General features: G+C 42.2%; 1 protein-coding gene across 2 annotated transcripts in view; it reads right to left on the bottom strand.

The window, feature by feature from the left end:
- Positions 1 to 223: 223 nt before the first annotated feature.
- Positions 224 to 17,880, bottom strand: part of LOC140153445 (uncharacterized) — a 35,202-nt gene continuing 17,545 nt past the window's right edge. Inside the window, exons 3-7 of one of the 2 annotated variants that reach the window (XM_072176200.1) lie at positions 12,536 to 12,595; positions 7,915 to 8,091; positions 4,913 to 5,038; positions 3,553 to 3,625; positions 224 to 2,896 (exon numbers count right to left, since the gene is read on the bottom strand). In XM_072176200.1, coding sequence (XP_072032301.1) covers positions 2,703 to 2,896; positions 3,553 to 3,625; positions 4,913 to 5,038; positions 7,915 to 8,091; positions 12,536 to 12,595 — 630 coding nt within the window. In that variant the 3' untranslated portion in view covers positions 224 to 2,702. Of the gene's footprint in view, positions 2,897 to 3,552; positions 3,626 to 4,912; positions 5,039 to 7,653; positions 7,846 to 7,914; positions 8,092 to 12,535; positions 12,596 to 17,880 lie in introns of both variants that reach the window. The other variant, XM_072176199.1, reaches the window with a different exon arrangement.

Raw genomic sequence — 17,880 nt, 5'->3', positions numbered from 1 at the left:
TGAATTCAGTCAATTTCTGTTAACTTGACCATGTCTTTTTTCTCACAATGTTTGCCCTTTTTTCTGTGCCTTCCACAGGGGGTAGAGGATTCATCTGGAACAGCCAAAGGACTTGCCATACTTTGATCAGCACCAGATTGGTGGGCGCCTTCAGTAAATTGCAAATTGATATAAACATTAATTAAAGTGAGTCTTGCATGGTGAAATTGCAGCTCCATCAATTGTTGCACAAAACAGAGTTTTATTTTTCAGGCACAGTAACAAAAGCCTAATAATTCCCACCTATTTGGTGCTGATCAGAGTAAAGGATTGTCATAATTTTTATACAGCAAATTTCCACAACCAATATTTTTTCAAATAGTCCCTGTTTACAACTACTGTCCTACAGTCCTTTTTACTTATACATGGCACATATAATAAGCTAAATATATCACTTATAAATGACAATAAATTATAGCTCTGAACATTACCCACAACTTGAAGAAATATTTTGAAAACTGGCTCAAGATAAAAATATGTGATGCAATCAAGCATAATGAATCATTTGTCAAATTGCATTTTTTAATCTTCCAGATTTTTATTTTGCTGAAAATTTCATTATAATTGGACTACTGGTTCCAGAGATATGGTCATATTCATGTTGCTTAGAACAATAGAATACATATGAAGTTAATGTTAAATACTATTACTGATTATATACCTCATATATAGATTCCTCTCATCTGATTGGTTGAATGTGCAGTCATTGAATTAACTATGCCCTCAAAATGAACTATTGACCGGTCCATGGAAATGAACTATGGACCAGTCATGTGCGTCCCGATCAAACTGCGCAATCGCAACATCCACGTATCCATTCGGTATATAAAACAAATATTGACTGCTTTATTGGGGATATGGTTAAGATTATAGGCCCGCGGTGATCTCAAAACCATGCTATGCATGGTTTTGAGATCACCTTGGGCCTATAATCTTAACCATGCCCCTCATAGCAGTCAATATTTGTATAATTATATCTCAAAAACCAGTATTAGCGACAAACAAGTCATTTAGCTTGATTCCATGACATATGTACCACAAAGTATTTATTACTTACATGCATAGACATTATACTACAGGATATAAGGATAAAATAGAAATTTATACAATTATTAAAATCATTAGCAGGCACTAGTAGAGGCATTAGCAGAGGCACTTTTAATGTGTCTATGAAAATATTAAGAACATAATTATGCTATCATCCATAAGTGCTACGGCTAACTTCCTAACAATTGGGAGATAATATCGCATTATATTATCTATGATGGCGCACTATGTATCTGTTGGAGGGGAGGACAACGCACCGGCTCAAAGTTTCCCCAGTTGGTAGCATCAGAAAGTTCATGTGTTTTAGGTTCATAGCATCGGTAGTGCATGGACACTTACAAATCTTGGCCCTAATTGGGCCTATTTTGGTCATGGAACCTGTGGCAAGGGTCTAAAATAGATTGAAAATGTTAGGCTTTACTGTATTTCATCCTGGTATATCGAGCCAGTAGGCAAAACTGGCAATTTTAAACAGTGAGTGACATAAAAAATGGCAGTTGAACATGAATACAGTATGAGAATCTGCTCAATGAGCTCTATTTTTACCCAAACTATGGTTTGCACTGAACTTCAGCTAAGGCTTCTTATAACTAAATTCTTTATACCACTACATTGCATGTGATTTGATGTAATCAAACATCACATAAATTAAATTCCGGGAATTCAATGCGAGTACAAAAGAAAAGCCTGGTCCTTGCAATTACTAGTTTGCAATTCTGGGTATTGACCAGGGTTATAGCTAGCCCAAGTTGAAGGGTCTATCCAATTAGAGGGTTGGCTCAGGGCACAATCTTTTTAGCGAACACAAGGGATCGGGGAATAGGCTAGGGGGTATACCCCCAAATTTTTTTTTAAAAAGTTACCCCGACCGGCGTGGCTATAACCCTGGTATTGACTTTCTTCACTACTTCTTCCAACAGCTACTGCCTCCGTCCAGTTGAAGGTAATAACTTCGTGTCTCTCAGAGATAGACACTTTAAACTCCATTTTGATTTTATGTTAAGATGTGTGCCAGGTAATGTATAATTTCAACTATATGACTTGATACTTTCACAATATCTAACATTATCAAGTCTTGCCAAATGTAGCAATGTAAACATGGGCAGTGAACAAAGCATCTCATATATTTCTTCACAAACACTAATGTCCCCAACAATAACTAGCATGGCCTACACCTTCTACTCAGAATTTACATTCTCTATGGCAAGGATAATAGTCAAAGATTACATCTTGCAACAATAAATATTTGACAGACGATGCACCTGTTTCAAGATCAAAGGGCTAAACCTTCTACTCAGAATTTACATTCTCTATGGCAAGGATAATAGTCAAAGATTACATCTTGCAACAATAAATATTTGACAGACGATGCACCTGTTTCAAGATCAAAGGGCTACACATTCTTCTCAGAATTCACATACTCTATGGCAAGGATAATAGTCAAAGATTACATCTTGCAACAATAAATACTTGACAGACGATGCACCTGTTTCAAGATCAAAGGGCTACACCTCCTACTCAGAATTCACGTACTCTATGGCAATAATTATGGTCAAAGATCACATCTTACAACAATAAATACGTCACAAACGAGGCACCTGCTTTGTAGATGTCTTTTAAGATCCTACAGACTGTTCATAGGTTGGTGGCTGGTCCAAGGCTGGTGCAGATGGTGCAGTAGCTTCAGGGTATGGTGGTTTCTCTCCAGTCACAGGTGGATAGGCAGGATCAGCAGGTGGTGGATAGCTGGCTGCTGCTGGCGGGTAACCTCCATGGACAGATGGAAAATGCTGTGGGGCTGAGGGCGCCACTGCCGAGAGAGAGGTTAACAAATTGTGATATTAGTACTTGGACTGCAAATTGAGTACAAATTAAGTAAGATCAGCTGGATATTTTACTATTGCAGTTTTATTACTCATCTGACTTACATACTGCTTTAGTTTTTATCTTTCTTTGACCTGGTTCCCCATATCAAGTTAGTATACCTGGCTCAATTATTTCTGTTTTTTATATTTTTGATAACACTTCCATAATCTTTTGATCCTTGGGGTGATTTGTAACTTTAAAAAGTCAAATGGTTATAACACATAAACATTTCATTTTTGTGAAAGCAATATTATCAGCTAGATTTATGTCTCTAGTTTAGTTGCAGTCAAATCAAATGGTATACTGGTAAAGATATTCCCAATTATAGTGTATCTTGTCTCAAGTTAAGAGTAATGCCATGTTGGATTCATCAATGACACTTCCTTACATCAAAATAATAAAATCATTACCTTACTTACTTACTCATGTACTTCACAGACATAAGATTCCCTCACTTCACTAGATTCACTTACTTCATGGTAATGCAAGTACATAAATATACTTAACTTGAAAGTTAAAATATTTTGGAAGACCAATATCATATTTGTTCTGGCTCTAATTTTTTAATTTAAGCTCGTACCATTTGCTTAAAACCCATACCTGTATATGACCCTTGACCTCCTCCTTGCATGACAACAACTCCAGCTGGTACATTCTGAGATACAGTTGCATACTACAACAAAAAAAAGATGCAAAATACATATAACTGTTATTTTGTGACCTGCGGTATAAAAACCCCTATAGTCATATAATACACATAGAAAATAATTGACTTCTATATCATGATTTGCAACATTGTAAACCAAATTTGAGGTTTTTGTTTTGATTTTGAATCATAACACTGGTTGGTTTCATCAATATAGAAAATATATTGGTAAACACAGTAATTGAATTGCATCTTTATTTTTCCATAAGCAAAAACAATCAAAATACTTTAGTACATTACAATCAAACATAATTATGGAGGAGATAGTGAAAACCTGAAAGGCCAATAAGGCCACAATGACCATCACCATTTAGATCAAATTTAAAACAACAATATATGCTATTGCACAAAACACAGTACATGTATGTTAATTATAAATGAAATTGAAAGCAATTGATTTTTTTCCCACTGTATTTGTTACTTAGGGCTCATATTGAAATACCCTACCACGTTTTCACACAGAAAGAAGGCAGGATTCCCCTCGCTAAGCACGCGCCTCAGGAAAGCTCGGTCATAAAACGGATGGATTATATGCATCAGTGATACACCCTGCCCAGGATTTTAACAAAAGAAGGCTAGCACAGGAAAGCTGCAGGATGGCGCACACCTTCCTGTGTAAGGGAATTTCAATATGAGCCCTTAGATTGTATCATTCATGGAGTTCCATAACAGTGGGGCGGTAGTTGTGATTGATTATCAGTGAATACTTCCTCGTTTCTTATTTCATTATTCTTATTAATGTTTCTAGTGTAATATTAAGGTCCTTACACTGTACAGATAGGCATACTTTATACACCGGTTCTATTTTGGAAATATGTGCTTATTTTTAAATAAATCATACAATGTTTAAGCGTCAAGCAGCAAGTTTGGGTCAAAGCTAGCAACCTACTTCTTTTTATTAATTCGGGTATGCTGAGCTCAAATATTGCGTCTGCCAAGCGGTATCCATCACCCTAAATAAGGATCCCTAAAATGCCCCTATAGGATCATATAGGACAGTTGGGCAAAAAATTGATCCAAATTCTTCAAAAACATTATCTTCTAGTCCTAAGGATCAAATAAATGAAACATTTGTGCGCTTACATTGTAGGACATGCAGTTATCAAATTATTATTATAAAGCTCAACAGGTCCAAGATCAATTTTATACATACACATCCCCCACACACAAAATGGCAGCTAGTATTAAGGAGACAATGACCTCCACCTGTGGGACAGACAGAAAAACAGCCAGACAAACAATCATATTACTTACCGATGTACTCTTGGACGATCCCTTGCAGCATACACCACGACAACATATGGCAGCTGATATAATTGAGACAATGAATTCTACCAAGGCAGTGAACAGTAGAATCACGTCTATTGCTACACAGGCTTCCTAATGGTAGTCATCACATTGGTGAGAAATGTTAAAACTTATTAAATACAACTTGAAAACATATATATGCTTGATCTAACTTGCGTACAAAGTCCGAAGTTCTTCTGCAATGAGATTTATCACAAAGATGCTATAACATGAACTTTTTACTTTAATAACTTGTCTTGTTTTTATAACTAGATGAAAATGTAATTAATAGTAATAAAACAGAAATAATCAAGAAATAGATCTTAATCATATCGTCGGGTGTATCAAATAGTGACAAACGTAAACAACAGGTGTATCACACAGTTGTGGAAGGGGATACATGGTGTAATTCATTAGCAATCATTATCAAGTATTAAACGAGGTAAAAAACATATACCGTATTTCGTCAAATAAACGCCCCCGGGGCGTTACATTTTCCCAGGGGGGCGTTTATTCAAGGTCAATTTTAGAACGATAATTCCCGTTCAAATCATTAGGTAAACTTAAAATTCACGCTAAAATGATGAACTATGAACTAGAAACACTGACTTCTGGTTCACTTCCGGGTTTCCAATCCAGATTTTCGCCAATTATTGACACTATTATTGATCATGTGGGCAACTTGGTAAGCTTACTACACAAGATAGCATGGAAATATCAGCATTTTTGAAACATCTTGGTTGAAAAATGTGGTGGGGGCATTTATTTGAGGGGGGGTTATTTGAGGGGGGGATTATTTGACTAAATACGGTATTGTCGTGAAAGTACACCAAACATACATTATAAATGGCAATCGGGAAATGAAACTTTATCACCAAGGAACGAATGGAACAAAACTTGCATAATCAATGCAATAAGATGATAGAATTAAAAATAAGAACCCTTCCAAATCGGAAATACCAAGTGCTGCTCAAACCCCTCTTAAACATGCACCCTTGCATGCAAGTTCCTATAATCTTATGTCATGACTATTCATGCTGAATTTGTAAAATTGCTCAGTGTAAATCATAATTTATATGCTGTGTACAGATGATTTGAATTAAAGCCATAATGTGCGATTTGCTTCACAGCGACGCCCTCAATTTTACTAGGATTTCTACTTTTTGCATAATCATAATGCCCAGTGGTGTACTAAAATACCACTTAAAAGACTAAGCCTGAAGTGCTTTAATAACAGTAAAATTTAACTTTTTATATTAAAACCGGGTCGACTCGGTTTTATTCAGAGTTCATCGATCGACTGCTTGCTGACATCTCCCATGGATGTCAGCTTATGTGTTCACACGTCGAGCGCGATGGTCCGTGCAGTATTATATGTTACGATCGGCGAGCGTAGTACACGCAATGTAGGCGCTGGAATGAAATCGCAATTTTCTTCGTTATGCCTCATTTGTTTGGCTCTAAATTAAAAGGGGATAATGTGATCAGTGAAAACAAACATTTAAATAGGAATCTATTCTTTATGCAAATCACACATTATTGCTTTAAGTAGTTTGTAGTAATTCTTGAGTACATGAACGGATGTAGACCATATTATTGCATGGGTATGGTTTTTAAGTATCAATTCAAGTCGGGAACTTCAAGTCTAACTATAAATATCATTTTAAATGTTGAATTAACATTAAATGTCCACAATTGATGATCTATTATATAGGTTTTATCCTGTGTTCAAGTTAAATATAATTTTTTTCATGTTTGCACTTGCATAGTTTATTAGCACATTAATGATTGTTCCAAAAATGATAAGATTTTTTATAAATTTGATCAATTTTACAGGCATTCTAGTACAGCAAATTAATAATTTGTCCCTATATTAAATCTTGTGTATGTTTTCTATGTTAGGAACATGCATTTATAATAGCCAGGTATATGGGATAACATGGGTCTAGTTAAACTTAATTTTGCCATGCTAGTGCAAATAGGTTTTGGACAAGTTTGCGCCCGTTTGTGACAACAAAAATAAACTTTGTTCGGCATATAATTGGCACTGCATGCATCAACAAAGTCCCAACTTACACTTGTGTAAATTCACACAAGCATGCACCAGTCACGCATTACACAAAGCACAACCCGTGTAGGTGCTGGAATAAACTGCATGCATGTCATTCTAATGATTACATGTCAATCCACAATGTTATGACTCTTTTTGCCAATTATGAGCCCAACCAGTGGCGGCATTAGAAAAAAAAAAAAAAAAAAAAAAAAAAAAAAAAATTGGGGGGGGGCAGGATAACAATTTTGCACAACATTGCTGCAAAAAGTGGAAATTTGTGTGATTTTGGGGGGTTTACCTCAAAAGGGTGGGGGGGGACGGGGGAAAGAAAAAAGTAGCGCCGCCACTGAGCCCAACAAAGTATACCTGCAATCATGACATTGTGTATCCAACTACAGCATTTTGCAAAGATTCTTCGCACTGCCAGATTTGGCGCAGTTTATGGCGTAAACACGACGCCGGGTTCTGATTGGCTAATTGAATCACATCATCACATTAGCATCTCATTCGCCGAACAATCTGCATAGCATCATGTGACACCGGCATAATTTTGCATGATCGGTCGGCCAGCCTCTGTGATAGGTCTTTGCAAAATAGTGTATATATATAACTAAAAATAAACCTATTGGTAATACTAAAGCTACATACTACTTACATATCCCTTTTCATGCGTGCATTCTTGTTTGACATTACATTGACTATTTCCCCAAAGATCAAATTCAGAACAGTCTTGTACAGTCTGACAGTCATGTGGGATTGAATCCACTACTGCACTGCTAAGCATCACCCATACCAGACAGAATGAAAACAGGGAAGCAAAAATACACAACACCATATACGTTGTTATCTGCACAAAGACATGGGTAGAAAACATACGTTTGATTAAATTTGACGGGTTTTTGTAAACTTAACTTACATAACTGTCATGCTTGCTGCATACAGACACTATATTACAGTAGCCCCAATCATCGCACTCCTCTCTTTCTATACAAGGCGTGTAAGCCGACTCGGCGACGGCTGCCCCGAGCATAACCCATATTAGGCAGAATGAAAATAAGCCAGCAAAGATGGAGAGCACAAGATAAGCTGTGATCTGAAAGAAGATGAGTTAGTCTTATGGACATGAATCAAGATGGATAAGTACAGCCACTGGTTAACGGTTGATGGGAGTCAAAAAGGGTACTTTTGGGTGATTACAAAAATGGCATGGTAACAACTGATTTACATGTAGCAGTACATGTACATGCTGATGATAAATGTGATACAATCAAGCTAAGGGAACAAACCAAAAGATCGATGACGTCCTATAAACATAACTAGTTTCGTTTCTCAGCCGACCCCCTCCCTCCCTGCCAGAAACGTAATAATGAAATGTTGAAAATGTTGACATAATAATAATAACAACACATATTTCAGACCGATGTTTTTGTACAAATGTAATCGAGCATTTTTACCCCCTCCCCCCTAAACGAAACTAGTTTCGTTTATAGGGCACGTCATCGATCTTTTGGTTTGTTCCTAAATGAGTCTGATGTTGATCAAAATCAAAATTCAGTTTTCAATTTCATTACCTGACTACCTGAGCCATTCTCAGAGATTTATTTTGCTGAAAAATACATCCTAATCAGACATATGATTGCTGGTTTTACAGATTTTGCTATTTTAATGTTGCTCAGAATAATAAAATTCAAAGGAAGTTGAATACTACTATTGACTATATCTCAAAATCAATATTCCTGACATCCGACATTTACTAAATCACATCACAAATGATATTCATGTTTGCGCTCTTTTTTGGGCTATTCCAGTTGAAATCCATACACATGGAAGACATGAGCTTAATCTTCCGGTCCACACAAGGAGTGTGAATTTCAAATGGGGTTACCTGAATGGGTGACTCCATTTGAAAGATACACCCCCTGTGTGGGAGATTAAGGTCATGTCTTTCACAGAGGAACTGGAAAAAGCCTTCATGTAGCAGCACATGCTGATGATAAATGATGATAATCATTTTAGGGCTCTTATTGTAATACTGATACACAGGTGCTCTGAGAATATCCTGGCAATTAAAATCTAATCTTTTGTTTACACACAGACAGGTGCACCCCCCCCCCCCACACACACACAATGGACCACATTAGAACTACCCACGTAAAACAATGCCTTCCATCTGCTTAATTTCACCTTTGTATATCAGGAGTTTCAGTAAGAGCCCTTTCTGCATTTAGACCACTGCACAACTTTCATGATGCTCACATTGATCAAACATTTGCAGTACCGGTACTTCCTTTTGCTGACAATCAGCCAGCATGATTCCTCATAAGTCTGTAATATTCTTGGAGTAATTTTGGAGGATGTGTTTCTATTTAGGGCTCATATTGAAATACCCTACCACGTTTTCACACAGAAAGAAGGCAGGATTCCCCTCGCTAAGCGCGCTCCTCAGGAAAGCTCGGTCATAAAAAAGATGGATTATATGCATCAGTGATACACCCTGCCCAGGATTTTAACAAAAGAAGGCTAGCACAGGAAAGCTGCAGGATGGCGCACACCTTCCTGTGTAAGGGAATTTCAATATGAGCCCTTATAAGCAGGGACAGGCGATTTGCGCGGAAAAAAATAGCAAATTGCGCGGAATTCTTTTTTCAGTGCAAATCATGTATCCCTGCCCATAGGGAAAAAAATAGCCAATTGCGCGGAAAAAAAGTTCCGCGCAAATCGCCTGTCCCTGCTTATAAGCTTTCACATCTGTATTTTCTGTTTCAATTAGAGATATGTTTCTTTGGGTATATTACTTTTATAATTGTGATGACAGATCACGTTTTATGTAATCAAGCAAAATGACTGGTTTTAATTCTTGCAAAAACTGTTCTACAAGCCTGACCAACCTAGACTTTGCAATTATGGGATTTTTGGCAAAATTTTCTTGATTTTGACTGAGAAAAAAACATACAGATTTTGGTTATTTTTAGGGGTGTTTAAAGTCACTTAAAACATCAGACTGACTGATTTAGAAGATCCACCAGCAATCATGTAGAACAGAGTATTTTTATTTTGTTGCCTAACACAAATATCATATATATCTCACAATACGGGTAGTGTGATTGTGTATACTTATATGAAAGGAAGAAAGAAAGAAAAAAGAATGCAAGGAGAGGAACAGACAGACAGACATAAAAAGATATAAAGAAAGAAAAGGAAACCCAACACCCATTTTTGAGATTTTTATTGCATTTCAGCCTGCTTCTACTGAAGGCCACAAACAGCTATAGTACCAAGCTACTGCAAGCTCAAGTATCCAACATGAGGCGATTGCATTACAAAGTATATATGGGCACAGAAAGCTTGGCTGGCCAAAATACTCCCCTGTAACACACTAACACTGCTCATGTGTCTGGCAGCCAAGGGGTCGCAGGTTCAAAACCGCACCCGAGAAAACAATTTTTTTCATCTTCTTCCTTCCTTCCTTCTTTCCACCAAAAACCCTACAGTATGTTAGGGTTATACCACAGCAGCTGAAGGGAGTATCCCATTATGCTTTGCGGTACCATACTAGAACTGAATGTACCATAGAAAATGTACACAAAATCCCTCTCTTCAACTTTAAATAACTTGGCTATGTAGGCTCATACGTTCCGGTAGTTAAAATAACCAAGAAAATTTTAAAACTTTCAACGGAAACTGAAGGCAAATAAATAAATATTTACCTGCTAATATTTTCGGTAACTAACTGTTACCATCTTCAGGCAGTAATGACTGGCTGACTGTCTTCTTCACACTTGGATGATTTTGGTGTTTCTAGAAGACAGTCGTAAAGCCACCATCCACTTGAACACAAACTTAGCGAGGTCAAAACACTGTTCCATAGAGCGGATAATATCGTCACCGAGAAGGAGAATCGCGATCAGGAACTTTCGCATATAAAGGGGGGCGCTTTCCAGATGTGGATACGAGAACTGGACTTTTTCTAAAGCTACTCAGAAAAAGAAACCAAATACCAACAGCACTGCAGTCACATCTGGCTCTGGCTTCAAAAGAAAGCCGCCCCTCACGCTTCTCTCGTATGTGAAAGGAGTTTCAGAGAAACTCAAGCGCATTTTTGGCACCTACAACGTTCAGACTGCTTTAAACTGCTCAGTACTCTCCGTCAACAGCTTGTTGCTCCGAAGGACAAGTCCAAGATTGTAGATCAATCAGGTGTGGTGTACCGTATTCCGTGTTCGGACTGTGAGAGTGTGTACATCGGTGAGACTGCACGGGCTTTGGGTGATTGTCTTAAAGAACACACGTCACAAAGCAAAAGTGCAGTCAAGAGTTCTGCTGTCGCAGAACATCTCAAGAATCCCAATATCAAGATTGTCAAGAAGGAAAGCAAGTTCCTAAATCGCAAGATAAAGGAGTCCATAGCCATCAGACAGGAAAAACAAGTCAAGCTCAACAGAGACGGGGGCTGGGATCTTCCGAGAATTTACGACTGTCTTCTAGAAACACCAAAATCATCCAAGTGTGAAGAAGACAGTCAGCCAGTCATTACTGCCTGAAGATGGTAACAGTTAGTTACCGAAAATATTAGCAGGTAAATATTTATTTATTTGCCTTCAGTTTCCGTTGAAAGTTTTAAAATTTTCTTGGTTATTTAAATAACTCCTTTAAATCAGGGAAGCTTAATAGACTTTTGTTTGCAAAAATATGACCCCTAAAGTATTGTGAAACTATCCATAGCTCTCAATATCTAAGCGGCTCTTGTTTATATTGTGTATACATTTGCTATGGGGCATGCAGATATACTGCAATGTATGATGGGATACTCCTTTCAGCTGCTGTGGGGTTATACGGATGAAAATCTTAATTACTACCGATCCTGTCACTGATCATGAAATTTGAATGTTGCAAACTTTTGGGGTTTTGTTGAATTTACACAATTGCACCTTTCATTGATGAGATAACATCAAACAGAAGATATGATCATATGCTGTTACAAAAAGAGGAAGCACTGAAAGAGCAGTTCTTCTGGACTGAACCAAACCTGCCTGGTTATCAAATCAATCAGTGACAAGGTTATCTCTGAAATTGATAGGTGCTAATTGATGTTTTAATGTTATTACATCAATTAGCACCTATCAAATTCAGAGATAACCTTGTCACTGATTAATTTGATAACCAGGCAGTTTGGTTCACCCCAAAAGAACCGCTCTGGCGGGGCTTCCTCTTTAAGCACCAGAGGAAAACTCTATTTTGGAAGGCAAAAAAAATGCACCACGATTTTCCAACAAATGCAAAACAAATTCGTGACAAAATGACAAGAGAGAAAAGTTCTAAATTTTTTAAAAATGTAATCACACATGAAAAACGCAATTGCGGCTGCGAATACAGTGATCACATTTTCCTCCTGTGCTTATGTTACCTCATGCATGCTGATGGACCACTTAACTTGTGTTCATAAACTGCATGGTCACCTCGTTTATAGATTTCAGAACAAAAACAACATACATCTTGTTTGTATATTTACATAATTGCGACAATTGCATTTGACTTACAGCACAAGACGTTCGACTTTTGGCTGCTAAAATTCCTGCAATACCTGGAGTGATAAAAAACTGAAAGAGACAAAAATCAACAAATTCTTACATGTACTTCTGATGTATAATGAAATATATTTTTTTTAAACATAAGTATAGAGTAGTACCAGTAGTAGTAAGTTTACAGCAAAGCTTTGTAATAAGTTATATTCAGTCAAATTGTAGCTTTTCAGTCAAATTCTAGGTTTTTGAAAATGCAATATTTGAATACCGGCACACATATAGATATTGTGACCTTGATCTTGACAACTAAACAAAAGTTTTCAGTGCCATATATATTGGGAGGCAAAATAAGTAAAACCCAAACAGCATGATAAAAGCCTTACTTAAAATATTTTTGGATCATACAGGGAGGGGACAAAGGAGATGCAGTTTCACTGTAATAATAGTCCCAAACAGAAATGTTTGGTAGACTCATAACCGGTGCGATCTTACCTTTCCGATGTTGATTAAGATACTTCTTGCATCGATCCCGAGATGCGGAAAAACCAATAGTCATTTTGTCCCACATAAATGAATAAATAACAAAAACCCCGATCCCCGAGTGGACTCACCCATTCGGTGACGTCACACTACGATAATCACCCCTTATCCGACTTGGGCAGCCCCTACTCGGCCAAACTTGTAGGGGGCGGCCGGGGTCCGGGCTAATCAACATCGGAAAGGTAAGATCGCACCGGTTATGAGTCTACCAAACATTTCTGTTTGGGACTAGACTCAGTACACCGGTCGATCTTACCGTTTCCGATGTTGATTAAGATACTTCTTGCATCAACATCTGAAAGATCGATCTAGCAAGTAACCGACGGATGGAGGTACAAGATTGGCCAGCATCTGATAAGGATCGGGAGAGTGGGTAGCATGGTAATCGCGAGGTCAAACTATTTCCCCCCCTCACGGCCGGAAACAGAAAGACTACGTGAACAGACAAAAACCCTGAACTGAAAGTTCAGTGGTTAAGAATAGAAACACTGGTTCTTACCATGTTGGAATTCTGATTGTCCGCCAAAACACCTGATACCCAACCACCATATTATCTCCGCAGAATAGCCCTGGAGAACTTATCGCCTGGTCGTTGGTTTACGTTTTTGTAGTAAACCGTGGAAAAGGACGACGGGTTCTTCCAAGACACAGCCTGACAAATCTCTTCTATGGGGACCCCCCTATGGTAGGCCCACGAAGATGAGATAGATCTGGTTGAGTGGGCCTTGGGCGGCGTCTTTTGCCGCCCCGAGTCCACCAACACCTGGACCAGCCACCGTGCCAGAGTCTGTTTAGCGGCTGGACCGTGCGGTTCTCGTGAGTGATAAATAAGCGGTCATGAGCCCCTCTTAAGGTTTGTGTTCGGCCAAGGTAGTGCTGTAGCGCCCTCACGGGCACCACAACCTGTCTTCGGCTATTGATGAACCCTGCCCAATACTGGGGAGGAAGAGGGCGAGTGTCGGAATGTACTTCGCTCATTTTTGCAAGGAAATCCGGGCGAAGAAACAGCGTCGCCCGTTGTTAGTAAATCACGGAGGCTGACTTGAGACTGCGTGCAACTCTGAGCAGCGCCGTCCCGAAGCCAACGCCAGAAGAAAGGCCGCCTTAAGAGTGGCGTATTTAAGGGTCGCTTTTGACAGGGGCTCAAAGGGGACCCTTAATATACTCAAGACTGTGTTGAGGTCCCATGGAGGACCACCTTCCTTTCGGCGCGGGCTCGTTGAACATACCGTCGAGAAGAAGACTTAGGGACCCGTCTGAATTGATAGTCGACCGTCTTGAATCCTCGATGAATCGAGAGAATGGCTGACTTATAGTTGGCTATCGTTGCCTGCTGAAGTCCTGACCTGAACTTTTCTGTCAGAAAATCTGCCACTAGAGGCACAGAGGCTCTAGTGGGAGATGTATTCTCTCATCGCACCATGCGTAGTAGGGAGCCAAGCGCTGACTATACGTGCGGAGGGTAGACTCGTCTACCCCGGCGATGAGAGAAGCAGCTTCTGATGAAAAGCCTCCCTCCGCCGCCGCGTTCCTGATAAGGGCCATGCAGCTAACTGCAGGTGCTCTAGTGGTAGACTTGGTACCTCTCCCGGGCATCCGGAGTAGATTTGGTAACTCGGGGGTACTCGCGGCTGTGCCGCTAGTAGATCCACCATCGGTCGAAACCACAGGTGTTTCGGCCAGAACGGTGCTATCAGAATGACGTTGCAATCCTCCCTCCCGATCTTGGTCACCACCCTTGCGAGTAGCGAGATCGGGGAAAGCGTAAGCAGTCATTCCTCCCAGTCTACGGACAGAGCGTCCCACGGCGAATGCCTGTGGGTCTGCGACCCTCGAGCAGTACACGGCAGCTGATGATTGCGATGAGATGCGAACAAATCTATCGAGGGTGGTACATCACCTCGAAGATCGTCTGGGCGACCTGCGGAGCAAGGGACCATTCTGTAGGTCCCGACACCTTTCCTCGTGACAGATCGTCCGCGAGGATGTTGGTGACTCCGCTATGTGCATCGCTCTCAACGTAATCTGCCTGGCCTTGCACCACCCTATCAGGCGTGGTGCGTGCAGGCACAACCGTGGTGACCTTGTGCCCCTTGTCTGTTGAGGTAGGCCACCACGGTTGTGTTGTCCGTTGGACAACGATATGAGATCCACGATCACCTTCTCGAAATGCTGGAGAGTTCTCTCCACTGCCCAAAGTTCGAGTACGTTGATATGGAACTCCGTCTCCTTGGCCGACCATAGGCCCGAGACTGAGTCCCGTGGATGTGGCCCCCCAGCCCAGTTTTGACGGCGTCGGTCGTCACTACGTGGCGCTTTACCGCTGGTGCAGGAACCTGACACCTTGAGTCAAATTGGGCCGATGGGTCCACCACCAGAGTTCCTCTCGCGCGATCTCCGACATCGGAACCGCGAGGGATATTGGGTGACGACTGGGCCTGTAAAAGGCTAGAAGGTGTAGTTGTATAGGCCTCATGTGAAAGCGGCAGTGCGGTGCGAGGTCTACCATACTGGCCATAAGGCCCAAAACCTTCATCCATGCCACAGCGGGTGCTCCCTCTGACTCGGCCAAGAGTCGGGCACACCTCGCCATGTTCGTCACCCTCTCGGGTGAGGCGCCGCGATCCCCTCCTTGAGGTTGATCTGGGCCCCTAAGAATAGTGGTGTCTCAAGTCGGGACCAAATTGGATTTCTTGGCGTTGATCAGAAATCCCAGGTCCCTTTTACCGTCTGGACTACTAACTCCACAAGACACTGTGTCTCCAGTGGGGTGCGTCCGTAAATGAACCAATCGTCCAGGTAGCAACACATGTTGACTCCCCTGCGCTTCAGGTACGCTGCCACCGCCCTGACCAGGAGTGTAAACACTCTGGGGAGGTGGACAAGCGAATGGCAGGCATCGAAACTGGTAAGTTTGACCCTGTACCTTGAAGCGTAGAAACCTCTGATCTTGAGGTGCGATCGGAACATGCAGATATGCGTCCGAGAGATCTAGCGATGCCGCCCACATACCCTTGATGGGGCAGGCTAGCACCGGCGAGAGTCTCCATTCTGAACCTCTTGGGCCTGATGAACTCGTTCAACGGCTTGAGGTTCAGAATGGGCCTCAATCGCCGGTCTTCTTTGGAGCCAGAAAAACGTGCTCCAAAACCCTTGGTGAAAGGGGGTGACCGGGACAATCGCTTGCTTCGTGAGAAGCTGAGTGACCTCTGACAGTAGTGCCCGGCGCTGGGGGCCGTCTGGCGGCACTACCGTGGACCTCTGAATTGTGCAGGCGCCACGAGGGTGGCTGGTAAATTCCAGCCTGTAACCCCACTGACCACTGACAATACCCAGGCGCCCGGTGAGATGGCATGCCATCTCTGGGCGTGTCAATAGCGGACGCCGCCCAGGGGAATCCCTGTGGGAAGTCCAAACCTGCCGGCATGGACTGTCGACCGCCGTGCCCTCAGGACCGATCTGGTTTGCCACCCTTAGAAGAACGGCTCTTCTTAGGGGCTTGCCATCTGGTCCAGCACTACTCTTGCGCTTCCCAGTCTTTTTGGGAGGTGCTGGAGTAGCCTCGGGCTCGGGTGTAGTCTGTGGTGCGCGTCCTGCTGAAGCCGGAGCTGGCGCTGAAGAACGCTTAGAAGACTTCTTCTTCTTGTGCTTCTTCTTCGCCTTACTGCCCTTCCCTTGGTCAGGGCAGCCTCCGACTTCTTCAGAGTGCTCTCATTGGTGGCCTTCTTTGCCCGGTCCTCAACCGTGGCGCAAAAGGCCTGTCCAAAGAGTAGCCCCTGTCCCACCGAGTCTGACTTCTTCATTGCATCAGCAAAGTCGGAGCCGTAAGCTGACTGGAGGGACAGACAGGCATTCTCCGGCGGCGAGATGACATCCTATGGGCTAGGCCCATAGAACTCTCGTTGAGGTTAGCTGTTAGCACCGCTAACAGATTAACCTCAGCGGAAGAGTTCGGCGTTGCCCGTGGTCGTTCGCTACCTTCCTACCGAGGTGCTCGGCAAGCGTGGTAGCGGCGCTAGAGACTCTGATAAGCGGCGTGCTCGCTTATCGATGAGCTTTAGCTCCTCCTCCCACTGGGGGGAGCACGACCCGTGCGCCTTGGCCGCTAGCGGCAGGCGCTTGGCAACGCCTGGCTCCATGTCAGGGACCCTGAGGTAGGCTTCGTAGTCCTCCTGCGAAACACGCGGTGGAAGCGTGCAAGCACGCTGCGGCGTCGAAGCTCCAGCGAGCCTGACAGCCCTCTGAAACCTACCCTTGAGGTCCGCCCGGGAATGCAAGTGCAGGCGACCCTTGTGTGGACGCCAGCTAGCTGGGCATCCTACTGAAAAGATGCCCTGGTCCTCCTGAACGGACTCCTCCTGAGAGAAAGCCAGGCCCAAACCTTGGGCCACACGGCTCATCACCTCAGCGGTGTCCGCAGGCAGACCATTGCTAGCGAGTTCCTCACGGGGAAGCGGGGGAAGGATACCTGAAGCTAGCTGCACAGTCTCAACAGACTGTGAGTCGCTACTGGTTTCATCTTCCGACTCCTTTCCCTCGCCTTCAGACTCTGACTCACTCTCTGATGAGGAAGAGGTCTGACGACGGGCATCTGAAGGTGGACAGGGAGGTGTCGCCACCGTGTGGCTAGCCAACTGAACACCAGCAGAAGAGGGAGTACTCCCGCTAGACCCGAGATGCTAGCTATAGCACCCGGGATCCGCCGACGCTCTCGCTGCTGTCGCCCTAGCCATAGCAGTGTGCGGCCTACCCTGAGCTGTATCAGGGTTAGCCACTCGCCGCCCGGGTTGGGTAACAACTGGTGGTACTGCTTGCCCAAC

This window comes from Amphiura filiformis, chromosome 5 (genome assembly GCF_039555335.1).
Source record: "Amphiura filiformis chromosome 5, Afil_fr2py, whole genome shotgun sequence".
Lineage (NCBI taxonomy): Eukaryota > Metazoa > Echinodermata > Ophiuroidea > Amphilepidida > Amphiuridae > Amphiura > Amphiura filiformis.
This window is presented reverse-complemented; position numbering and strand designations above follow the sequence as displayed.